Source organism: Balaenoptera musculus, chromosome 14 (assembly GCF_009873245.2).
Source record: "Balaenoptera musculus isolate JJ_BM4_2016_0621 chromosome 14, mBalMus1.pri.v3, whole genome shotgun sequence".
NCBI classification, from domain to species: domain Eukaryota; kingdom Metazoa; phylum Chordata; class Mammalia; order Artiodactyla; family Balaenopteridae; genus Balaenoptera; species Balaenoptera musculus.
This window is the reverse complement of record NC_045798.1, coordinates 36205770-36232698: the sequence shown is the minus strand read 5'-3', so window position 1 is coordinate 36232698 and position 26929 is coordinate 36205770. Positions and strand designations below refer to the sequence as shown.

General features: G+C 36.1%; 1 protein-coding gene across 1 annotated transcript in view; it reads left to right on the top strand.

Moving 5' to 3' along the window:
• Positions 1–26929, top strand: part of NDC80 (NDC80 kinetochore complex component) — a 63149-nt gene that overhangs the window by 21945 nt on the left and 14275 nt on the right. Inside the window, exons 7-15 of the mRNA XM_036874187.1 lie at positions 4344–4433; positions 6609–6702; positions 8479–8585; positions 9342–9486; positions 11896–12101; positions 15005–15157; positions 18049–18138; positions 25401–25493; positions 26017–26147. Coding sequence (XP_036730082.1) covers positions 4344–4433; positions 6609–6702; positions 8479–8585; positions 9342–9486; positions 11896–12101; positions 15005–15157; positions 18049–18138; positions 25401–25493; positions 26017–26147 — 1109 coding nt within the window. The remainder of the gene's footprint in view (positions 1–4343; positions 4434–6608; positions 6703–8478; positions 8586–9341; positions 9487–11895; positions 12102–15004; positions 15158–18048; positions 18139–25400; positions 25494–26016; positions 26148–26929) is intronic.

The window sequence follows — 26929 nt, the reverse complement described above, 5'->3', positions numbered from 1 at the left end:
CTGTCTTGATTTCTTTTCATTCTTTTTTGTTTATTCTGTTCTGCAGCAGTGAATTTCACCATTCTGTCTTCCAGGTCACTTATCCGTTCTTCTGCCTCAGTTATTCTGCTATTGATTCCTTCTAGTGTAGTTTTCATTTCAGTTATTGTATTGTTCATCTCTGTTTGTTTGTTCTTTAATTCTTCTAGATCTTTGTTAAACGTTGGTTGCATCTTCTCGAATTTTGCCTCCATTCTTCTTCCGAGGTCCTTGATCATCTTGACTATCATTATTCTGAATTCTTTTTCTGGAAGGTTGCCTATCTCCACTTCTTTTAGTTGTTTTTCCTGGGTTTTATCTTGTTCCTTCATCTGGTACGTAGCCCTCTGCCTTTTCATCTTGTCTATCTTTCTGTGAATGTGGTTTTTGTTCCACAGGCTGCAGCATTATTGTTCTTCTTGCTTCTGCTGTCTGCGCTCTGGTGGTTGAGGCTATCTAAGAGGATTCTGCAAGTTTCCTGATGGGATGGGCTGGTCACAGAGGCATTTTTTTCAGAGGGTTAACAGCTTGCTTTTTTTTTTTCTTTTCCTCTGTGCTTCATCTAGTTTCACTTGTTGTTCACAGGGTGCTTCATGCAGAGGCCTCACACCTTGCACTTCAGATTAGAGTGCCTAGGGAGAAATGGCTGCACTGACACCTCCTCTTCTAGGAGTTTTATAGTTTTGGGTCTTACATTTAAGTCAAGTCCAGTTCAAGTTAATTATTTTGAATGGTGTAAGACAGTGTTCTGGCTTCATTCTTTTTTACATGTGATTCTGGCTTCATTCTTTTTTACATGTGAATATCCAGTTTTCCCATCACCATTTATTGAAGAGACTGTCTTTTCACCATTGAGTATTCTTGGCTCCCTTGTCAAATATTCGTTGATGTATATACATGGGTTTATTTCTGGGCTCTCTATTCTGTTCCGTTGGTCCATGTGTCTGTTTTTATGCTAGTACCATAACTGTTTTGGTTGCTATATCTTTATAATATAGCTTGAATTCAGGAAGTGTGATGCCTCCTACTTTGTTGTTCTTTCTCAGGATTGCTTTGGCCACTCGTGGTCTTCTGTGGTTCCATATAGATTTTTAAATTGTTTTCTCTAGTCAGCTTAAAAAATGCCATTGGAATCTTGATAGGCATTGTATTGATCTATAGATGGTTTTGCATAGTATGGACATTTTAACAATACTAATTCTTCCAAGCAATGAACACGGGATATCTTTCCATTTATTTGTGTCTTCAGTTTCTTTCATCAGTGTCTTGTACTTTTCAGTGTAGAGATCTTTCACCTCTTTGGTTAAACTTATTCCTTTATTGCTTTGATGCTATTGTAAATGGTATCATTTTCCTTTTTTCTTTTTTCAGATAATTTGTCATTAGTATATAGAAACACTACTGATTTTTGTATTTTAATTTTGTATCCTGCAAATTTACTGAATTTGTTGATTAGATGTAACAGGTTTTTTTGTTTGTTTTTTCTGAGGGGGCTTTAGGATTTTCTGTATATAAAACCATGTCATCTGCAAATAGAGATAATTCTACTTATTCCTTTTCAATTCTGATGCCTTTTATTTTTCTTGCCTGATTGCTCTGGCTAGGATTTCCAGTACTATGTTGGATAAAAGTGGCAACAGTGGGCATCCTTAACTTTTTCCTGATCTTAGAGCAACAGCTTTCAGTTCTTTACCATTGAGTATAATGTTAGCTGTGGGCTTGTCATATATGGGCTTTATTATGTAGAGGTACATTTCCTGTATACACAGTTTGAGAGTTTTTATTATGAAGTGATGTTGAATTTTGTCAATTACTTTCTCTCTGTTGAGTTATTGTATGATTTTGGTTTTTTTATTCTATTAATGTGATGTATCACATTTATTGATTTGCATGCATTGAGCCATCCTTGCATCCCACAATAAATCCCACTTAATCATGTTGAATGACCTTTTCAAAGTGCTACTGAATTTGGTTTGCTAATATTTTATTGAAAATGTTTACCTCTATATTTTCATCAGGGATATTGGCCTGTAGTTGTCTGCTCTTAACTGAATTGCCTAATTACTACTGTTCTTGATTGATTTCTGTTGGTACCACTGTTTTGAAACAAAAATTATTTTGTTTTATCATTTAGTTGTGATGTTTCCAGATAGAAGATAATGTTTTTCATGTTGAAGCTTATCTGCCTCTTTCTAATTTTTATCAAGAATAATCATTGAACCTTATCATATGCTTTTACAGGATCTATTGAGATGATTGTTTTTCTCTTAACCTGTTGGTATGACATGATAGGATATTGGTTCCCTAATAGTCTCTGTTTGTTCATTGTTGGTTATTCCTTTGCTATACTCCTGAATTCAGTTTGTCAATGTTTTATAAGTAAAGTTTTATTTCTTCTCTCGCTCTCATTATGCCTCTTAGCGCAGAGCTTATAAGCACATCCATATTACGGTGTTTGAGTGATAGGAGTTTTGCCAAAGTTGCCTTGTCTCCCCTCTACCAAGGAGCATGAATAGGAGGGTGCATATGCTCCACTAGCTCTGTGATTAGCCTTTTGGTTAATAACCAAAGTGGGCTAGGGCATTACTCATATCAGATTCTTCTGAGTCCTTTTCTTTTCTTATACTATAATATCTTTTTATAATATGGAGGAGTAGTATTTTATTGGTAAATGCCACCTCTGAGTAAAAAAAGATTACTCAAGTCCATATTTCTGGTTATCTCTATCCAATTTCAGGTTGAAACTTTTTCAACCAAATCTTCTCAGCACAGAAGAACTTCTAGTTATTGTAGTAAGAGTCTTTCCTATAGTTCCCGGGGATCTGTTTGTCCCTTGTAAGGCTCTCCTTGAACCTTGCAGAGTAGCAAGAGTTTTCACAAGGACCTTTGACAAGGCAACAGAAACTCTGTCTTTATCTACCCTGATGATAAGATAGGAGATTCTATTCTTCATCTTGGGCTCTGCCTTACATGTCTTTAAGACTTAATTAACTCTGATTGTCACCTGAGGCCTTGTCAAGGGAAGAAGAGGTAAAGGATAAGTTGATAGAGCTTGCCTGCATCCACCCTAGATATACAAAAGGTCTTATGAGCGCCTTTGGAATAGGAAAGGAACAGATAGGATAAGCTACTCTAGACTGTATCCCCACTCAGCAATCCTATCTATATATGAATACTAGGGTAAGAAAATGTAATGAAATATTTTCAACAGAAACCACATTCTTCTTTTACACTCCTAATGCATAGTCCATTTTTTTAGAGTTTAGTCTTCATTATACTAGATATACGTTGATATCTTTATATTTTATAGCAATTTCATTTAAATTTTCTAATTTTCTTTTATTTTTAAAAGGTTATATTTCTAAAACAAGTGTTCCAAAATGCAATTTATGTGCCTTAAAAACCTTTAGGCATTTTCCTTTTAGCTTGTTAATTATAACATCTGAATGTTTGCTATAATTTATTATCTGTTATCACTTTCAAGGTTAAATATTTGTATTTCTGAAGATTTTATATTGTAAAATTCAATCTAAAGTGCATGCTTATACAGTCTGAAGGAGTCAGTGGATAACATTTGCGCACCAAAATTGAGTTTATATAAAAGAGAAATAATTACTTTTGGCTTACCTTTTGTGGCAGTTCTGTTCTGGATTCTCAGAACTGTATTAAAACGTGTGTAGGGCTTCTCTGGTGGTGCAGTGGTTAAGAATCCGCCTGCCAACACAGGGGACACGGGTTTGAGCCCTGATCCGGGAAGATCCCACATGCCACGGAGCAGCTAAGCCCGTGCGCCACAGCTACTGAGCCTGTGCTCTAGAGCCCACGAGCCACAGCTACTGAGCCCACGTGCTGCAACTACTGAAGCCCGCGTGCCTAGAGCCCGTGCTCTGCAACAAGAGAAGCCACCACCATGAGAAACCTGTGCACCTCAACGAAGAGTAGCCCCTGCTCGCCACAACTAGAGAAAGCCCGTGCACAGCAACGAAGACCCAACACAGCCAAAAATAAATAAATAAATAAAATAAATTTTTTTTAAATGTGTGTATATGTTCTCAATAATTGTATAAAAAAGATCAGCATATTTTTCGCTATAGAATAGAACTAAACATGGAGCCCATCCTTTTTTAATCCTAAGGGATTTAGTTACTAAAATATCAAAAGGATTATATTTTAAGGTTTAAAAGAATAACCTCTCATGAGACTTTGTCAGGCAGTAATGTGAGTGCTCCTAAAAATGACACCGAAAAAAATTTGACAAAACATGAAAGCTATGTGTTTTCCTCAGAAACTTAATCAACTTAATATTTTGCTTGTGTACTAAATAGTTACATAATGCCATGAAAGAAAGCTCACCTTTATTTGATGATGGACAGCCTTGGGGAGAAGAAACTGAAGATGGAATTATGCATAATAAGGTACCTTACATGACTGTAAACATTAGAGTTATCTTAATATTAACTAAATGTGTTATTATTGAAATTGATATATTCTTTTGTAGAACTTGTCTTTTTGCTTCCTGAAAAATCTGCTAAAACTGATTTTTGGAAATATTAGTCAATGGAATTACTCTTGAAATCACATTGTAGTTTCCTAAAAGTAACTAGGAACGGAAATTTGTAAATTTTAAGTAAATTAAAAAAGCAATGCAATTAGAATTACGTCATAACGTTATTGTTATATGTACAGATGTAATATTTGTCTTTCTCCCCTATCTTTTATAATGAAGGCATCAATACTGGCATCATTACTGTAATATAGTATTTTGTCAACACAAAGCCTGAAAGACTGGGTCTTTAATTAGATGGCATGTGGGTTTTTTGTTTGTTTTGGCTTTTTAGTTAGGCATATTGCACTTAAGAGTTGCCACTTCCAAAAGTGATTGAGATAAAAGTAAATAGATGGTCTAAATTGGTTCCCAAACCATCCTGTATTGGAGCCTTAACTATGTAACTAACCCTTCCCTATTTCCTAAAATACATAAATTTATATATCCAAAGGGAGCAAACACCAACTCCAAGGAATAAATTTATAGTATTGAGATTAAACATTAATGTCCCCTAGCATATATAAAAGACCAGGTACTATGCAGGTCCCTAAAGATTAAAAAAAAAAAAATTCTCTGTTCTTCACTCTTTGGAGCATTTGTCATAAAAAGAAAGTGGAAATAACCTCAGCTTCATCTTTTATTACTACATGGGAAATAGTTCAAATAGAAAGATGTATCAACTGACTGGCATGGTAGCGTTCCTTTTTTTTTTTTTCAAACAAAGAATATCATACCCCGTTACTACTTCATTAGTGATCCTTGCTGGAGAAGCAGCTAGAAAGCCTTTGATCCTCTTGAGAGAATTCTCTTCCCATGTTGCAATATGTGTACTAGACTAGATTTATTTGTGCCTCAGTTCTCACGCAAATAAAATTATAATACCTACTAAATGACTAAATATTAAATTTATTGATATTCATCCTAAATGTTAAAACAGTAGAAGTTATTCTTGCTATTTTAGCTGTTATTTCAGATGACGACATATAAAGAAGCACTTGGGAAATTATAAAGTGCTATTTTTATTTTTAATTTTAATTTTAAAGAAAAAATTAATTTTAAATTTAATTAAAAAGAGTTACCGAAGTATCCAACTTCATCAGATTCTGAGCCTCAGCTTTGTAGAGCTAGAAATTCATTTTTTTTTTAACCTGCAAAATCAAAATTGACCAAACTTAAGGAAGCGTTCACTCTTACCAAATTCACATCTGAAGAAGAATAAAAATGTATTAATTTACCACCAGTGACACATCTTTCCAGCTACAGAAATACTCATACTCCCTATTCAGGGCACCCCTTCAGTATCAACCAAGTAATAAGAAGATTGTTTAGTAAGCAGAGAATCAGCACAAAGGGAATTGGTTTATCTTGAGGGCTGTGTACTTCATCTGGCTGTGGAAAATTCTGATCAGCCATCCTTGCCTCCTAACAAAGTACACATCTTCAGTAAGCAAAACACCTCAGAATTGCAAAACAGAGTATTATTTTCTCTTGAATAAATAGTAAGAGTACTAATAGTCTAGTGTTTAGATCTCTACTAACCATACCATGTTTTAGCGTGAAGTTACAATGTAAATTATAGCCTTTATTAATTATGTTCTGGTTTTCACAACTAGATCTTGTCAGTTTAATTAGACTTAAATGATCAGCAATTCATTTAAATTTTTAATTAGTTAGATTATCCCTAAAGATGCTCAAGTTTGCATTTTATGTTAAATTATATTTATTAATAAGCTTCCTTGTCTAACCTTCTCAAAATTCTGAAGATATGGGGGTTTTTTTACCATTTACTAAGTATCACCTTTATCCAAATTGAAGTATTCTTTTCATCCTTATTATTCACTACAGAAGTAGCAGACTGAGTAAATCTGTGCAGCATAATTAATGATATTCCCTAGGTTTGTATCTCATGTACAGGAGTTCATGTAACCACTTAGTGTTCCTGAATTTTATTTTTTTAATTCAAATTTAAATTTCTACTTAGAAAAGTGAAATAAACTAAATAGAGAATCATGGCTTTGTTTTTAAATCTGCTTAACCCAATCAGTTGTTTTTGGACTACACCATAAAATGCTATGAGAGTTTCATGACTGGTGCCGACAGTTTTGAAGAGATGAATGCAGAGTTGCAGTCCAAGCTGAGTAAGTGTTCTCATTCCTAGAGTGCTTGCTTTGGGTCATTTAACTCCGCTCAAGGAGTTGTAGCCTATCTTACTATGCCTAATGTAAATGCGTTTAGATGCCTCCTGATTTTTATCATAACTGTTTCTTTGGTGGAGAGGAGTAAAGGTTAAGCAGAAAGAATACTGGTGTTGGAGTCAGACCTGAGGCATGACCCCTTACTGGCTGTGTGACATTAACAAACTACTTAACCTGTCTAACAAAGTTTTGCAGGATTAGATGGCCATGTTTATAAATGTCAAATGTGCTACCCGGAGCACACAATATAATCAGCAAATGTTATTCCTCTTGGGGGATGATATCCCTGTGATATCCTTGCTTTATTATTTTAGAAATTAAAGTACCAGTTAGTCAAAAGATCTATGGTCTCTTTCAAAATTTATGTCACATAGTTAATGGGCCATGATATTTCCTAAGAAAGAAATTATTTTTCCACTTAGCTAATCTAGTGACATTCGGTATTTACTGGCTTACTTTAAAATATTCCAGAGTATTATTTTACATTGTTGTTCCTTTTTTGTAATAGTCTTGTATATAAAATGCCAGAGTGGTAGGTAAAATAGATAAGTTTAAGATGTGTAAAGCGATCCTCCAAAGACTACGGAATCAATCAAAATAGGAGATCACCCTGCCACTATTAGCACAAAAAGTGAAAGCATTCTCTTTTGTTTCCATGGGATATACTTTCCTGAAGAATAAGCGGGACAGGGACTTCCCTGGTGGCACAGTGGTTAAGACTCTGCACTTCCAATGCAGGGGGTCCGGGTTCGATCCCTGGCCAGGGAACTAGATCCCACATGCATGCCGCAACTAAGAGTTCACATGCCACAACTAAGGAGCCCATGAGCCGCAACTAAGACCCAGCGCAACCAAATAAATAAGTAAATAATTTTTTTTTAATTTATTTATTTATTTATGGCTGTGTTGGGTCTTCGTTTCTGTGCGAGGGCTTTCTCTAGTTGCGGCGAGCGGGGGCCACTCTTCATCGCGGTGCGCGGGCCCTCTCCCTGTCGCGGCTCTCTTGTTGCAGAGCACAGGCTCCAGACGCGCAGGCTCAGTAATTGTGGCTCACGGGCTTAGTTGCTCCGCGGCATGTGGGATCTTCCCAGACCAGGGCTCGAACCCGTGTCCCCTGCATTGGCAGGCAGATTCTCAACCACTGTGCCACCAGGGAAGCCCCGTAAATAAATATTTTTTAAAAAAAAAAGAAGAAGCGGGACAATTTCAGCTTGTCCACATGAGAAAGGGAGCAAAGAAAATGATGTTGTCTTTTTCTTAAAGAGGAAAATTCATAGTGATCTAACACTGAAAGCATTTTTGCTTTGATATTGTGTTATAATTAATTAAGCATATAAATTAAATTCATTTATTCAAACAATATTTATTATATACATACTGTATGCCAGCCACCATGTAGGCACCGAGGATACAGTAATGGATAAGAGGTAAAAATCTCTGCCTTTATGAGCTTACCTGCTATTAGAGACAATAATCAAATGAATAACTATAAGTCAATGGTGATAAGTGCTCCGGAGGAAAATGAAGTAGGATAGGGAGGTAGAGAGTGCGGTGGACCAAAGGGAAGGGTTGCAGTTTTACAGACGGTAGGATGTCCTTCAGTGGGATGTTTTGAGTAGAGACTAGAGGAAGTGAGGAAGAGAGCAATGGTAAAAACCTGGGGGAGAATTTTTTAGGCAGATTTGAGACCTTATGAAGTTTCTGGGTTTTTTTCTCCAGAGGATTTATTTAATGTAGATGCTTCCAAGCTGGAATCATTAGCAGCAAAAAACAGAGCATTGAATGAACAGATTGCAAGATTGGAACAAGAAAGAGAAAAAGAACCGGTTAGTAAACATGCTTATCTTCAACAGGCTTATACACTTACTTATACTCTTGGGTCTCCTTGGACAACACCAGCTGTTTCTTTATCTATTTTTTTAAAAAATACATTAACAAAATAAGCTTGTTAAAAGTTAATTTTTTTTACATAGGACAGAACTCCTAATGAAAACGTGTTTGGTATCCCTAGAGTTTTGTTTTCCCTTGTGATCTATCAGTCTTGGACTAATAGTGTTCAGAATATGATGAAAGAGTCTTACCTGTTTACATAAGACCAAAAAGATCTTTAGAACAAGGTCCGCATGTTATATACCTCTAGGGAGCACTACTTACAAGAGGCCCTGAGTTTTGTAGTTAGTGGAAAGAGAATGGTAATAAATGGGTTTATATAATATATTGTATCCAGAGGGCTTTCTAAAAGCTAAATGATAATATCTAGATATCTAATTTTATTTTGTGTTTTATATTACGGAAGCCCCTAGACTGTTCTGTAAAATAACAGATTTTAAATGTTTGTTCTTTTTCATTCTGGCCCTGGACTTTTTCTGTCCCAAACTGACTTCCGAAAAGTACGTACATCTTCTTGATTAGGTAATAACAGTAAGCTACCGTTTTAGTTCTTTTGACTCCCTCTAAAAGTGAAAAGGAAACTAATTTACCTTTCTTTAAGATGAATTTAAATAATATTGCTTTAACTTTTAAGTAACGTTTGGCATCATTATTGACGAGAATAACTAATCGCACTTTCTCTTCTTTTAAAGAATCGCCTAGAGTCATTGAGAAAACTGAAAGCTTCCTTACAAGCAGATGTTCAAAAATATCAGGCATACATGAGCAATTTGGAGTCCCATTCAGCCATTCTTGACCAGAAATTGAATGGCCTCGATGAGGAAATTTCTAGAGTAGGTAAGCACAACTAATGCTGAAAGAGGTCATTCAGACTGGGATGGGGACCTGTGTGGGACTTATCACATGTAGAGACAGCTTTGTCATCTGTATCTTTTTGCCTCTAATGGTAATGTATCAGGCAACCAAGTTTTTAGTGACTTACGTATTAGTTTTCTGAGGCTGCTGTAACGAAATACCACAAACTTGGTGGCTTAAAACAATGGAAATTTATTCACTCACAGAAGGCTAGAGGTTGGAAATCCGGCAGGGCCACACTTCTTCCCAGGACTCTGTGGGAGAATCCATTCCTTGCTTCTTCCAGCTTCTGGTATCTGATGACATTCCTGAGATTGTGGCCCTGTCACTCCAGTCTCTGCCTCCATCCTCACATTGCCTTCTGTGTGTGTGTGTCTCTCTCTCTTCTGCCTATGTTAATTTCTCTCTGCCTTTATCTTTTAAGGACATTTATGATGGCATTTAGGGCCCACCTCGATAATCCAGGGTAATCTCCTCATCTCAAAATACTTAATCATATCTGTGAAGACCCCTTTACTAAATATGGTAATGTTTACAAATTCCAGGGATTAGGACTTCCTACCTTTGGGTGGTCATTATTCAACCTACTACACCTTCTAACATGTTTTCAGACACCTGGCTTTTTAAAGCCAAGAGGGACCTTATCTAAGAACACAAGCTGCCTGAATATAAATATATCTTCTATTCCACCTTGTAATTAATAAGCCAGATTTTTAAATCTCTGCTGGCCTCAGTCTGCTATATTTTCCTTATCCTCTATCACCAGCTCCTAAGCTACTCAACAGCTTAAGCTGATTGAAAATAAGATGGAAAGATGCTAGTACTATGAAAGCCCAACTAAAAAAAGCATGTTTATATCTGGTATGCTCCTAACCTTGTTTTCATAAACACATATGGATCTTAATCATAAAACCTTGAAAATACTGTGACACATGAATTGATTGATGCTTCTATGGTGCCAAAAGGAGATCAAAGAAAGATATCTACACATCACAGAGCCATTGGCTGGCAGTTTACAAAATTAATAAATAACTATATGGACCTACTATACTATTTTCCCAGGCCTCTGCCTGCTTCAGGTTTATTCATTTAGGGTTTTATAGGCTGTGTTTGTGTCATGTAGGATTTATATAGATAGTCCTTAGGATATTTGATTTAGTTCTTAGTCTATGGAATATTGATCATCTGTCTAAAATCAAGAACAATAATTATCTGGAGTATTTGCTAAATTGTTTTATTTTTTTCCAAATAAGTCTGATTACATATATTAGCTTTGCTGTAAACCAACTCTTTAAATAGTTTAAACTTGACCACTAATGTTTGTTCTCCATGACGACAAGGAGCCATAAACTAATTTTTTATTATAGCAATGTTTGTAATGCAATTAAATCAATACTTTATAATATGAATAATTTATCTTCCTTATTGGTATTTAATCTAGAGAATTTTTATCCTTCCCACTTTTCTTGTGAGACTTTTTTCCCAGTAATTGCAAACTGGGTAGGAGAGAGAGAAATACTTCAGCAGTCATTTGCCATTGCACAGTGATTTAGTTTGAGACAGCAATTTGATAACTGTTAACCTAAAATATTTTATTCTGAATTTTTTAACTTTCTTGATTATTTAAAGTCATTCATGGCCAAGAGTGTGAATGAGACATATATAACTCTATAGATATTGCATATTGTGGATTTTTTGTGCCAATTCCTGTAATAAATGAAGTTTTACTTAAACCAACCACTTAATTCATTTTGAGCTCAGGTGTGGAGCTTCCCAACTACAGTACTACAATACGACTGAGTTATAACAAAGCCAAGATTTTGATCCTCTCAGCCCTCAGGATGATTTCCATGACCCCTTTGGTCATGAGCATTCTCATCCATTTATCCCAGCCTGCTTAAAAATACTGTCATATTTTTTATAAGCTATGAGTCATAAAATGTTGGCATCACTGTTCTATAGAACACCAAATATTTTAAACTTGATAACTTTTCTTCCCCTTTCATGATCATTTGCTGTTTGTATGCACCATCTTCTCTTGGTACAATATCATCGTTCGTGATTACAAATTTTGGTAAAGCAAGAACCTAACCACTATGGTTGCTTAATATCTTATGAAACCACTGAAAATATCAGTGAAATAAGAATAAACTGATATATGTTTATTTAAATATTTTTTGTTTGTGAAGAACTTGTGGGTTTTCTGACTTTTTGCAGAGAATCATGTCGGAGTATTAAAAGCATTTTAACTGAACAACAGCAGACTATCTGTTAAGTCTAACAATTCTTAATCGTAATCATTATGTGTGGGGGTCAACTCTATTAAATAACGGCATCACTTTATTTGTAGGAATTGAAGGAACTTAACAAATTTTTTCTTTTTCAATGCAGAACTAGAATGTGAAACAATGAAACAGGAGAATTCTCGACTACAGAATATTGTTGATAACCAGAAGTACTCAGTTGCAGACATTGAGAGAATAAATCATGAAAGAAATGAATTGCAGCAGACCATTAATAAATTAACCAAGGAGCTTGAGGCTGAACAACAGCAGTTGTGGAATGAGGAACTGAAATATGCCCGAGGCAAAGAGGCGGTATGTCATACCATTCCCAGAGTGGCACCTCATTCAAACTTAACGTTTGTAAAAGTCTATCCCAGTTAAGAACAACTGAGTGGGTAGAATAAATTGGCTAAAAAGGTAAAATTTTTCAGCATTGACATTTTACTAAAAACACGCTCATCCCTTTATGTCAATTCAGTAACAGCCCAATTTCTCTGTCGTTTTTAAGGTAGCCTGTATTTTCCAATAATGAACCAAGAAGTGAGCAAAAATGTCTCTAAGGCCATGAAAATAATTTTCATAAATCCCAAGCCTTTTATTCCAAAAGTGGATATGAGTCATTTCTTCATTTACCTCCTCACTACTTAAACATTTATTTAACATCTGCTGTGTGCCACTTACCATGCTGGGTGTAGAGGGGAGATAAAAAGACATAGAAGCTTAAGAAACTTCCATTCTAGTAAATATTTTTCTACCACGAGATCAGACCTCCAATAGATGTTCGCACAGTGTACTGAGGGAGCATATAGTACACCTAACCAAGATTTTGGTGTGCATGGTGTGGGGAAATGGATGGAGGTAGATTTTAGAAAGGCTTCCTTGAAGATGTACACCTGAACTGAATTGGGAAGTGTAAGGGAGAGTTAACATGGCAAGGCTAGGGGAGCCAGCAAACAAAGAAGTCTATGGGAAAGCTCAGGGAGAAAATAGCATGGTGCACTCTGGTACCCTAAGGTTTTTGTATGGCTGGAGCTTAATAGCAAGGGATGGGAGCATGTGCAAAAGATGAGACTCAAGGATAAGCAGAGACCAAGTGGTGAAGATCCTTTTCACGTTTAGAAGTTTGAACTTTATCCTGAAAGCTCCAGGAAGCCTTTAAAATTTTTAAACAGATAAGATCACATTTCAGAAAGATCTCATTTTTGGTATGTGAAAATGGGTAGAAGGGAGCAAACCAGTCGATGAGGATCTGTGGCAGTAAGGTGGTAGAAATAAGACGCTGAATTGTAGGTAATGCTATTGGGAGTTTCATCTGTGCCCCCTCATACTCCTGACCTGGTAATCTTCTGGCCCCGTGTATTAAGGAAGAAAAATATACATTTATAAGAAATAGGCTTTGGGTGGTGTTCCCAGGTCTTTGAACCTAGAATTTGTAAACCTGTGTTAGCCCTGGATTTGCCTCCACATGTTTCTGTGACCTCAGCGGGTCCCTCTGACTTCTCATAGCCTCCAGTTTCCTTTATTTATAAAATACAAGTGTGGTTAGACTAGGTCGGGAACCTGAAATGTCACCTCAACAGTTATTAATATATCTTCTCTCTCAAGCACTGTGTGGGAAAGGGGAAGTTACGAGTCTCTGGACTTAAGCAAACTCTGTTTAACTAGCTAAATCTAGCTGTATGAATGCTATGTTTGATTTGGAGGATTTGGAGGCTGAAAGGAGAAAGTTATCTGGGTAAGCAGTGGCCTATGAGGGGCAAGAGTAGGGCCATGGACAGTGAGAAGAAAGCCTTAGGGTACTGAGTAGGAGAGATATTAAAGAATGGTAGCAGAATGCAAAAGGCCAACATAAACATTCCAGCCATTACCTTTATTTCTAGACTGATTTTTATTCCACATGCCACCTCTGACTGGTAGTGTCCTTCAGGAGCTCTTTGTTGAGATAGACATTGAGGCTGCATCTAGACTCATCAGGAAAGAGTGTGATGAGTTTTCACTGTCTGAATTAACTGTGGGAAGGAGAAATGTGCCACATGTTTGCTCTCCCTGCAGTTAGGCGTGATAAAGTGCATGGGCTTGAGAAAGATATTTTATTACAGAATAAAATCCTAGTGAAAAAGAGAAGAAACTATCCCGGGGATCATTTACTGTAAAGACAAATAGACCTACATACTTTAGTGGTCCCTAGAGAGCTACTATAGTAGTTGAAATGATTTCCTGATTTATTAGTAAGGAATCTTAAATTTAACATATAAGTACTATTGCTTTTGAGAGCTGATAAATTTTTGGAAATTGCAAATTATTTAATCGGATTCCAATAGGTACTTTTGCCATTTCATTCTTTCAAAGTATTCAATTTTTATGGGTGGATAACAGCAATGAGAAACTAAGTATGTATTAAATGGAGGAAGCAGTATGAAAATAAATTGCCTAGACTCCGCAAATTCATTTATTTATAATCAAAAACTAGGTACTGTATGCCAAATACTGTTCTAGGTGTTGGGGATGCAACTGCTTTCATTGGAGCATACTTTCAAGTAATGGAGATGAATAAATAAATAATATATGTCAGGTAGTAATAAGTGCTATGAAGAGGAGTAAAGTAAGAGGGTAGAGAAATTTGGGGGTGTTATATTAGAGGGAAAGCCTTTCTGATGATGTAATTTGAACAGAGCCCTGAACAAAGGGAAGGAGACCAGGAAACGTGGAACATATTTAGTAAAATATTTTTATCAAAACAGTTGAAATAATATTTTGAGACTTAAGTGACTACATTTCTCTAATTTTGGATAAATGAAATATTTTGTACATTGACAAAAACTAAGTTTGTTTTCGTTTCATAATTCTTCTCTGGTACTTTAAAAAGTAAATTTTAATTAATACCTGAACATGGACTTTTATTCCAAACTCTTTGTCAGATAAATGGAGGAACAGTATATATTACTTACTAATTAATTATGGTGTTAAAACTATCCTACAATTTAATGTGAAAAAAATCTTTCATTCTTTATATTTTAAAACTGCCATTCTTACTACTAAAAATACTAAATTATAAACTACTAAAAAAATAATTATAAACTACTATAAAATACTAAATTATAAACTACTAAAAAACACATAATTTTGTGTAAAACTGCCAAAAATTGCCAATTGTAACCATGTGGAATGGGGCTCTGGGTTTTTTTAATGTTTGTTTTTGTGTTCTCTTCTTACAGATTGAAACACAATTAGCAGAGTATCATAAGTTGGCTAGAAAATTAAAACTTATCCCTAAGGGTGCTGAAAATTCCAAAGGTTATGACTTTGAAATTAAGTTTAATCCTGAAGCTGGTGCCAACTGCCTTGTCAAATACAGAGCTCAAGTTTATGTACGTAATCGTGAGTACTTCTCAAGGTTTTTAAATGATATGGTTGATGTCTGGCTCATCATATTTATAAGTAAGAGTTTAAACTTTAGCATGTCCATAACTCAGGACTGAACATAGAAATACAGCACTGAAACTTTTTATCTTCTTTCCTCTTGGTAGTAGACATCTACTCTCTATTGTACCTTACTCTCCAAATTATAAAGCCTTGTCTTCCTCTCTACATACTTTACCATTCAACTATCCAATAAAGATATGATTACATATAAAGTAGACGCCAGGATTATAAAGACAAAAATGACCTGATACTTGCTGTCAAGTTGCTACTAGTCCCCTCAGGGGAGAAAGACATAAAAATAAATGCTATATACATGCTTTATTAGAAGCCTTTACAAGGTATGGTAACAAGATCAGTTCTCAGAATTGAGAGAAAAGTCCCCACAGAGTTGGTGAACCTGGAATGAAATCTTCAAAGATGAGATGTTTATGAGGGTGGTCTGTGGAAAAGTTTCAGGCACAGGGACACACATGAAGGCATGAGATATAATAGAGCACTAAGTAACACCGAGAGTCAATAATGAGAAAACTGCACATAATTTTCAAATATGGTCAAAGGTGTAATTTGGGGAAGAAAATTTTTAATTTCAACTTCTCAATTATTCACAGATTTTAGTATTTTAGTGGCCCCCCAAAATATGTCAGTTTTCAAAATAGTTTTTAATAGAAGCATGCCAATCAAAGTCTAAAGCCATACATTTTTTTTTCCCCTTAGAATCACTCATTTATCCCATAAATTATTTATTGATTACATACTACGTTCCATACCCGCTAGATGCTGGAGATAAAATACCCAGAAAGAGGAATTTGCTGGCAGTCTAGTGGTTAGGACTTGGCACTTTTATTGCTGGGCCCAGGTTCAGTCCCTGGTCAGGGAACTAAGATCCCACAAGCTGTGCAGCGTGGCCAAAAAAAAAAAAAAAAAAAATACCTAGAAAGATACAGTTCCTACTTTCCCAGATTACAGTTCGTTGGTGGACAGACTTTGATTAAATAAAGCTAAACTCATTTTTAATAGAAAAAATGCATCGAGTAAACATTTAATCTTTTACTGTATTGTTTCTCAAGCAATAGCTAGGTAGGTAGATAGATAGGCAGGCAGGCAGATAGAGTTTACTCACCTCTATTTTGAGTAGTTTTTCATGCTAGTTCAAGAAAACAATTTCCTGAATTAAATTGCTGTAAAAAAGATTACCTGGTTCAAAAAGAATGCATATGCTCAGAAAAGAGGGAAATGTGTTTTTTTTTGCTCCCTGGAAATAGTTTTACATAATAATAGGACAATAAAAATAGAAATAGCATCAAGAAGATGCAGTCCCAACTGTTATAAGTAGTATTTGGAGAAAAGTTCTTAAAGAGATTGAAGAGGCAATTGCATCTTTCAAAAAAGAACAGCCAAAATTAAAACTCAGCAGTGACTTCAAAAGACCTACTGAAAACATAGTAATGTACAGGGTTTTCTTTTGGAGTGATGAAATTGTTCTAGAATGGGAGTACATTGTGAATGTACTAAATGCCACTGAGTTGTGCACTTTAAAAGAGTTAATTTTATGTTAAATTAATATTTTAACTTAATTATTTCAGTTTAACCATTATAAAATGTGAGTTTCATCTCAATAAAAAAAAGAGGAAGGAATGAAGTACTGTGTTCAAACAAAATCAGTAGAATAGAGGATAAATATAAGAAATGCAGGCAGATAAGAGCTTGTTGGTGTACATGTGGAGATGCAGGGAGAGTGGCATGCCCAGAGAGCATAGAAGCGCTGCACCTCTTCCTACATACCTTGCCCTATGCATCTCTTCCATCTGGCTGTCCCTGAGTTATATCTGGACACCCACCTTGCATTATTCATGGATCAACCCACCCCAGATCTCTCATAGTAGTATGTCGTTGGGGAGGGGGAAGTTTCCCTCTCCCAGGCAGTTTTGGCAAGCAAGCCTGGAGAAATCACCAGCTGGAAAACTGCTGCCACTGAGAGATCCTGGGACATCTGCCAAAGCAGGCAGAAAGTAAGATTTCTTGCCATGTCAGCCTCCAGGGTCTCTGACTGCAGGATCTGGTGGAAGGGAAAGTGGTAAGAGTCCCTTTTCTCTCAGTTTTGTTATAAGTCCTGCCACAAGAACTCAAGAAGGGTAGAGGGGGAATTTCCCTCTCCCTGACAGTGTCGAGATCTTCCTCGTTCCTTTTGTAGCCTCAGTCCTACATTGTGTGGCTTATTCAACCAGTCCTTGCTGATGGACATTTGCCATGTTTCAAGTCTTCTGCTATTACAACAGAGTTAGAATGAGGAGCAAAAAAATAAAGAAGAGGGACTTACCTGGCAGTCCAGTGGTTAAGACTCCATACTTCCACTGCAGGGGGCACGGGTTCAATCCAGGGAACTAAGATCCCGCATGCCATGTGGCGCGGCCAAAAGAATAAATACGTAAAAATAAAGAAGAAATATAAGCAGATAATTGTAAGACTAAATAATTGAAAAGGATTAAAAGAAAAATGATGCATCTAGAGAGCATAGCATAAAAATAAAACCTACATATAAGTTGTTTTCAAGTGTACTTGAATTAAACTGTGTACTTATAGAGTGTTTAAATAATGGCAGTGAATTTCCAGAGTAGAGAAGCAAATCTAGAATTTTGCAATTATTCAAAACCAAAAGCAAGTTACATTCTATAGTTATAGAAATTGCATTAAAAATTTTTTTGTTTTATTTTCTTACTGATGGTGTATTAGATTAAAGATACCATGGCTTCACTTTTTTTCTCCAAAAGATGCCTCATGAGAGAAATTTTGTAATTACATATGTCATATGTAACCCATATTCCTATGTATTTTATAGGTACCGCTCAAAGAACTCTTGAACCAAACTGAAGAAGAAATTAATAAAGCTCTAAATAAGAAGATGGGGTTAGAGGATACTTTAGAACAAGTAAGTAATGAAACAGAGTCATTATAAATAAACATAACATTTTGTGTTTTCTGATTGCTGAGGAATGAATTTTTAATAAAATATTATGGAAAATGAGAGTCAGGTATACCCTTGACCTAGAAACACTTGAAGTAACTTTTTAAGTTACTTAAACATTCTAAGCTTCACATATCATTGATGATGAAGTGATATGAAACTGAGTAAAGCTCGCTTTTTTTTCTAACAGAGAATTGCCTCCTTTAACTTAAGATAATTTAGTAATATTCCTTTTTAATAGTAAAAGGGAATTGAGGAGGCTACCTTAAAGTAAGTATGTTATCATTTGCGCTTAGAAGCTAACTACTATGATACATTAAGAGACTTCCATTTATCATATTTTTCAGGACCATAGAATTCAGGGAGATTCAACTTTAAATGCCTATAAAAGTCTATTTCCAAAAGTAGTTTCAGAAAATTCCTGCTTCTGAGATACTTGCAACATAATATCACCAATATACCTGAGAAAGAATACTATTATATTCAATAACCTTTAGATAAACATTGTTATAGTTGATTAAGAAAAGTTAAAAAAATCTTCTCAAATGCAAACAAAAGGTATTATTTGTATAACACCAAACAGTTAAAGGAAACCCCTAGCTAATTCAACTTTTCGAGAACTATTGTGTTCTGGCTAACAGATTTCAAGATATAAAAGAAATCCTGTCTTTTTTGAGAATAGAAACGTTTATTTTCTCTCATCTGGAAATAAAATCTATGCGTTTCACAGATAACTTTTAAAATAATTTTGTATTAGAAAGAATTTTTTCACACCTCCCACAAAAAGAAAATGTTGTTAGATAAGTGAAGAGTTTCATGTTACTATTGTTACTATAATTTGGGGTTTCTACAATCAGTGCGTTTTGTAACATCCAGTATGGAAGAAGATAGGAATTCGGACCGCTTTAACAGGTGTTCCCCAGGGGTGATGGTTATTTGAGGTAAAGTCTTCCTTTAGCCTGCTTCAGTTCAATTTCTCTCTGGTTAGAATGGGCAATAAACCTGAAGACTCTGAAAAAGGCGTGAATTTCAAGCAATAGGAACCTCTTGACTGAAACATATTTTCAACTGACTTGAAACTTTTTATTTTTTATTGATTTTTTTATTTTTGGCTGCATTGGGTCTTCGTTGCTGCACGCGGGGCTTTCTCTAGTGTGGCGAGAAGGGGCTACTCTTCGTTGCAGTGCGCAGGCCTTCTCATTGAGGTGGCTTCTCTTGTTGAGGAGCACAGGCTCTAGGCGCATGGGCTCAGTAGTTGTGGCACATGGGCTCTAGGTGCATGGGCTTCAGTAGTTGTGGCACGTGGGCTCAGTAGTTGTGACTCGTGGGCTCTAGAGCACGGGCTCAGTAGTTGTGGCACACAGGCTTAGTTGCTCCACGGCATATGGGATCTTCCCAGACCAGGGATCCAGGGATCGAACCCGTGTCCCCTGCATTGGCAGGTGGATTCTTTTTTTAAAGTAATTTAGCCTTGTATGGCTTCCTCTTTTCTTTTTTTTTTTTTTTAATGTATTTTTAAAATTATTTTTGGCTGTGTTGGGTCTTCGTTGTTGCATGCGGGCTTTCTCTAGTTGCGGCGAGTGGGGGCTACTCTTAGTTGCAGTGTGCGGGCTTCTCATTGCGGTGGCTTCTCTTGTTGCGGAGCACGGGCTCTAGGTGCATGGGCTTCGGTAGTTGTGGCACGTGGGCTCAGTACTTGTGGCACATGGGCTTAGTTTGCTTGCCGTGGCATGTGGGATCTTCCTGGACCGGGGCTCAAAACCGTGGCCTTGCATTGGCAGGTGGATTCTTAACCACTGCGCCACCAGGGAAGCCCCAACAGGTGGATTCTTAAACACTGCGCCACCAGGGAAGTCCCTGACTTGAAACTTTTTTAAAAGGCTATAGGCAGGAAAAATTTGGGCAGGGTGGGAAGGCGATTAATGAAATGCCTACAATAGGCTAGGCTCATATTAATGTTCCAAAGATAAATATAACTGAAGTTTATATGAAATATAAAGCCCATTTGGAGACGAAGACCAATATATGCATTATGCTAATCAGAGTTGCATTTTTTTTTTGCAAAACTCCTTGGGCATAGAAAAAAAATGACTTCGTAGAGGGGAACTGAAATTAAGAGGTTAAACCATAGTATTAGAGTAGAAAATGAAGAAGGGGACAGGTTTAAGAAATGTTAAGGAGATAGGACTCAAGCATTTCGTGGCCGAATGAAAGCTAGGAGAGGGGACTTCCCTGGCGGTCCAGGCGGTTTAAGACTCTGCGCTTCCACTGCAAGGGGCGGCAAGTTCGATCCCTGGTCAGGGAACTAACATCCCATATGCGTGCAGCCAGGCCAAAAAGTTTTTTTAAAAAAATGAAAGCTAGGAGAGAAAGAAGGATCAACAGTGACTTCATTTTTCTGGGGTGGGCAACCTAGAGGAGGAAAACCTAGTGCTGGGAGTAGCCGGGACAGCTTGGGAGGTGAGCTTGCTGTCCATTGGCCACAGAAACCAAAAGGAAAGTTGAAGTAATGGATTCAGAACATAAAAGAGATATTGGGTCTGAAAGTACAGATTTTAGGGTCTCTAGTATATATGTGATTGTTGAAGCCAGGGATGTGGGTGATATTTCTTAGGGAGAATTGTAGAAGAAAATGCAAAGGATTGGCCAAAGAAGGAAATTGTAGGAAAAGCACTTAGAAGAAGTAGAATAGTTGAAGAATAATCAGAAGAAGATATGCTATAAAAGGAAAAGTAGGGAAGACTTTTCAAGAAAGGAGTGATCCTAACTAATCTCTTTGTGGTAAATATTTCCCAGTATATACATATATCAAATCATCTTGCTGTACATCTTAAACCTATGCAATGTTATACATCAATTATATCTCAATAAAACTGGAAAAAAAGGGAGTGATCAGTGACATCATATGCTTGAGACTAAAAACTAAAACTATTTTTTTAATTTGACAAGTAGTTTAACCAAGTTAAGATGGCATAAGGTAAAATAGCATTTGAAATAGTAAAGGTTAAACAGAAATTAATAGATTAAAATAACAAAACTAATCAATCTGATAAGTACTTTAAAATAATTGCCAAAACCATTCAAGAAAAAGCAGGAAAAAAGAAAATGAGAAATGGATACACTATAAATACGGAGGGAATTTATAAGGCTAGTGTAACCCTCATACCGCAACCTAACGAAGATTATCACAAAAGAAGAAAATTAAACCAATCATACTTATGAATAAAGTGTAAAGTTTAAATTAAATATTAGCAATTGAAATTTGTTTAGCAAACTTTTTTAAGAGTCTGCTATACATGCCTGTACTGTAATAAGTGTTGGTGATATAATATCTGCCTTTGTGAATTCTTATTTTGTGTGGAAAGGTGGACATGAAAACAATCACTTTCATCATAATACTTTTGGAGTGTAAATACAGCATGCTGTGGATTCTTATAATACACCAAAGATAAGCACAAGGTTCTTTCTGAAGGAAGTGGTAGGTGAGCTGAGAGATGAATAACCAGAAGGAGTTGGCCAGTGGATACCTGAAAGGATACACACACATCCCTGCTGCTGAAGGCCCAGAGACCAAAGAGCATGGCATGTTAAAGAATTACCATGAAAAAAAAAAAAGAATTACCATGAGTTTAAGTATCAATAGGATAGAGGAGAAGCCTGGAGAAACAAAAACCTAATTCTGAAGAGACTTACTTGTTCTTGCTTACTGGTTGAATTTTTATTCTATAGGCAGCAGGGACCATTGAAGGTTTTTAAGCAAGGGAATAAAAGCTGTGTATCTTAGTAAGCTCACAGTGTTGACATTTTGAAGAACAGGTTAGGGGTACATGAGACTAGAGACACACAATTAAGAGATCTAACAGTATCCTGAGCCATAAGGATTCAAACCAACGCTATTGCAGTGAGGATGGAGAAAAGAGATTTAAAGATTGAAACAACAGGGAATTCCCTGGTGGTCCAGTGGTTTGGACTACTCACTCTCACTGCTGAGGGCCCGGGATTCGATCCCTGGTCGGGGAACTAAAAATCCCACAAGCTGCACAGCGCAGCCAAAAAAAAAAAAAATAGAAACAGCGTAATTTAGTGGTCCACTGGATGTGAAGATTAAGGAAGAGTGAGGAATTAAGAATGTCCAGGTGTCCAGCTTTGGTATATGGTATTAAAGAAAAATTATTTATGACAGTTGGTGGTGGTGGTAAGGCAGACTTTATTCAAGGGGGGCTATTACAGTGGGTTTTTGTAGTAATCTAGGCTCATTCCAAATACAGCAAAGAAAAGTGGGAATTTACAGCCAAGGAGCAGAGTGGGGATCAGTGGATGGAAAATTACTGAGAGGAAATATCAGGGTAAGGGGGGATTCTGGCTAAACCAACCTAACAGGTTTCTTGCTGAAGGCGGGCCAAGGTGATCAGCCATCACCTGGGGCGTGGCAGAGGATGAGGAGCCTGGTCAGTTATTCGGGATGGGAGATTCTGGTTCAAGTGACTTAGCAGGATTCTGGCTTAAAATCGGGTAATACAGAGACAAACATCAAAGCCCGAAAGTCAGCCTAACTGAGAAGAGAGTTCAGAAGATCCTGAGTAGTTTGGTCAAAGAGAGAGTCTTTGTCAGTGGTGATGTCCTAAAACCTTGATAAAGAATACAAAGAAGGTTGTAGAACAGAGAATTTCAGTCTGGGATATGCTGTTTCAGGTCTCTGGGACATCAAAGTAGAGAATGTCCAGTAAGCAGTGGGGTTTGGAAATAATATAGATAAAGATAGATATTTTTAGCATGCATGTAATTACAGCCAGGAGATTCCCCAGGTGTGAGAATGAGAGAGAGCACTCCTAAGTGAGCAAATGAGAATACAGCCAAGGTGAGAATACTAGGAGAACATCCACATCCAGAGTACAAGCAGAGAAAGAGAAATCTGTAAGAAATAATTAGAAGGACCTCCCAAGACTTAAAGAGGAAACCAGGAGTTTCCATGGTCTTAGAAACCAAGGAAGAAGGTTTCAGTAGGGAGTGATCAGTAACTAAAATGTTACTCAGATTAAGTCTGAAAGGTGCGTGCTGGCTTTAGCCATAAAGATGTTCCTCATGACATTTGCAAGAGCAACTTCATGAACCAGAAGAGCCAGAAAGCATATTACTGGTGGAGTTTGAATGGTAAAAGAGGAAGATACTATAATCCGAAAAGGTAATTCTTCAGGGACTACTACACATCTATTGCAAATGTTAGAATCTAAGGAAGGGAGATGGAACAGTAGCTGGAAAGTGGTGTGTGGGAAAGATTTTTGGTTTTTTGTGTGTAGTTTGTTTGTTTTGTTTGTTTGTTTATGGGAGGGGTTTGTTTGGTTTTAACGAGGAGGGAGAGAGTTCATGGAAAGAGGGTGAAGTTTAAAAAATTAGGAACGAAAGGCATTGATGGATTTGAGTCTGGTTGTGAAGAAATAAAAAGGCATGAGATCCAGAGAAGAGCTGGAGGGGTTACTTCTCTTCATGAAGAAAATGTGTGCCCTGCATCCTGAAACTGACTGGAAGGAAGAAGGAATGGTCTCATGCTGGTTGGTTGGTTGATTGGAGGCAGTCTAGTGGCTTCTGTCATCTCAATTATAGAAGAAAAAAATCATCTAATTAATTAATGGTATCTTCTTTGCTTATAAGCAACTTGAGAGCTAAGAAAGAAGGGAGGGAGGGAAAGAGGGAAGGAAATTTGGAAGGAGAGGAAGGGAAGAAGGAAGGGAGGGAGGGAGGAAGCCAAATCTTAATAGGTCTTAGGGATTGCAGAATTATTGGTGATTGTTATTTTCTTTAATGCTTCCCCTGTTTACCACAGTGGAAATGTGTACTTTTGTAGTCGGGAAAAAAAATGTTCAGTTAATTGATGTAACTTTAGTAAAGCTGACATGGAAAGTAGAGCTGCTTAGATAAAAGTAAACACATTTGATCAACCAGGAGGGCCTAGTGGAAGTTCTGATTATTTGGGTGTTGATTGGTCTTATTGCAGATGAGTATAATGAAACAGTTTGTTCACTTCAGAAGTAGCATATCTTTAGACTGGAAGCAAAGTTTATAGCTTCAGTAGCTCTGGTCTTTAAAATGTGAAGGACAAGTGGTATAGAAAAAGACCTTGGAGTTAGTTTTGAGTTCTGGGCATATGCTAATTGTGTGATCCTGAGTAAACAGCATTCTTTCCAGCCCACTCTTCTCTTCTTGTAAATAAGAAAGGAATGTCCCTTACAAAGGACTTTGGATGACTGAATGAGAAGTACTATATGCAAGAAAAGAAAAGGGAAAAAAAAAGTACTATGTGCAGGTTTCTTTAATAAGTTTGGTCATTTTACCATCCTATCTTTTGCCAAATAACAGTAGTTTCACTAAATTTTTCCCAAAACGTATATTATTTTTTAATTTATGTATGTGTAGAATCATCCTTTTAAAGAAAGATGTCAACTATTTTCTGTTTCCTGTTGGAAATATCATCTTGATCTAGCTGAAAAACATTCTCTATTAATTACCAATATCAACTGGTATCAGCACTTGTCAACAGGAAATGAACTTCAGAAACACTTTTTTCTTTTTTTTTTAGAAGCACTTTTTTTTTTCCCAGTTTTGGTTTTAGCAGATCTTAAAGCTCAAGCTTAAACAAGATTAAATGTAGTTACTTTATTACTCTTTGGAAGAATGCATTGACTATAACCAATTAGCAAATATTATCAAACAAAATCAATATAAATAGTTCTCTTTAACATCCCAGAAAGTGAACACACAAGTGAAAGCTAGATAACTAACTCAAGTAGATAAAATCTAAATAAAGTGAGACTTCAAAACTAGAGAGCAGAACAATTTATATTTATTAAGTTAATATAAGAATATTAATTATATGTAATACTTGTATAATATATATGAGATCTTAAAAAGTACTCCCACAGCTACTAGTGGAAAAACAGATATTGGTATCTTTATTTTAGTGAGAATTAGGCCAGAATTTTTATTCCTAACTAATGCCCTACTATACCACTCTGCATTTAAATATTATGTATTAAAAAACATGTCTTCTTGAAATTAACTTCTCTTTGGGAAATAATAAATTTATAGGACAAATAAAAGGTAAGAGTCCATGAGAACTAGAAGAAATAACGTGGATCAGTTAGTTGATTGATAACATAAAAGTTTTATAACTTATTAAAATTTTTTTGATGTGTAGTTATGATTTCTCAACCAAAGTTTTATTCCTCAAGTTAAATACAATGATCACCGAAAGCAGGAGAAGTGTACGAACTCTGAAAGAAGAAGTTCAAAAGCTGGATGATCTTCACCAACAAAAAGTTAAGGTAAGAACTTTGCCAGTTTGTTTACATTATCCAAAGCCATGTCATGGTTGACGGACTAGGCATCTATTCTGACATCAAACTGAAATTTTTAAGCTATATCCTATAACTTGTCTTTAGTTTAATCTTCTCATCCAAAGTTTATTTTAAGGAGTTATTTTATTTTGTTTTTCTAAAGGACTTTTTTCTGGAATTCAGCTATTTTACCATAGAACATGTTCAGTATTCCATTAATATTTTATACTTGCATTTGTGACTCAGTATATTTCCTGTAGTACAGACTTGAAATTACTGCTAAATGAATTCTGTATAGGCCTATTGAAAAGGTCACATTTATGTTTATAGTATAAAATTTCCAAAAGACCATTTTAAAAGTCTCTTACATGTAAAGCAGTAAGCATCCTGCGAATACAAATGATGGTGCAACCTGATTTTTTTAAATGCTTTGCATAAATTTTTTTAAATCCTCCCAGAGTGTATAGAATGTGAATACTGAAAAAACTTAACCATGACTTTATCCTGATAGGAAGCTGAGGAAGAGGACAAAAAATGTGCCAATGAGCTGGAGTCCTTGGAGAAACACAAGCACCTGCTGGAGAGTGCAGTTAACGAGGGCCTCAGTGAAGCTATGAATGAGTTAGATGCTATTCAGCGGGAGTAAGTTCATCTCGCCAAGATTTGTAATGTTTATTTTCAGTTTAATTACTTAACATTTATATAAAACTAGACCTAAGTTTATTTGCTTTAATTTATATTATAGAGCTATTTGGGGGAGAGGGAGTGATGAGTAGAACTTAAGCAGAACAGCTTGAGACCCTTGAGATACTTTCCCTAGATAAATACATTCTGCTACCGTTATAGCTATTGCCCCCCTATTATCTTTTCAGTCAGAAGAGGACTGAATAGTTAACCCATAGGCTCTATATTAATTTATATTAAAATACACTTTTTTTTTAAGTGTTAAGGGGCCCTCAAAAAAACTACAAAATAATCTTTCTTTGAGGTTGGAAGTATAATCCTTAAAATCACACCTCTTTGTTACCTTATTTGTAGCCTAGGGACAGAAAACTCTGTTGAAGGTATCTTTGGCATATAGTCTTTGTTTTTAATTTAAATTTGAATGCCTAAGACTCCTATTTCCTCATTCATATGTATTTAAGGTCTTGTCCCTGATTAAGTTTACAATCCTTTTAGAGACTGAGGTAAACAATTTGCTCCCAAGCTTTGTATATTAAAGCATGAGGTTTTGGTGCTGTTTTGTGCTGTTGCCTGCATGAGATCTTTGAAAATGTTTTTATTTCTGTTTTAATGATTGTGAACTGGACCTTTGTGAATGATACACAGGGCAAGCAGCACCTATACCAGTCACAGCCTGGTTTTATTGAATATAAAAAGAAGTGAGCTAGCTAGAACTGATATATTAGGTTTTGTCCTAGACA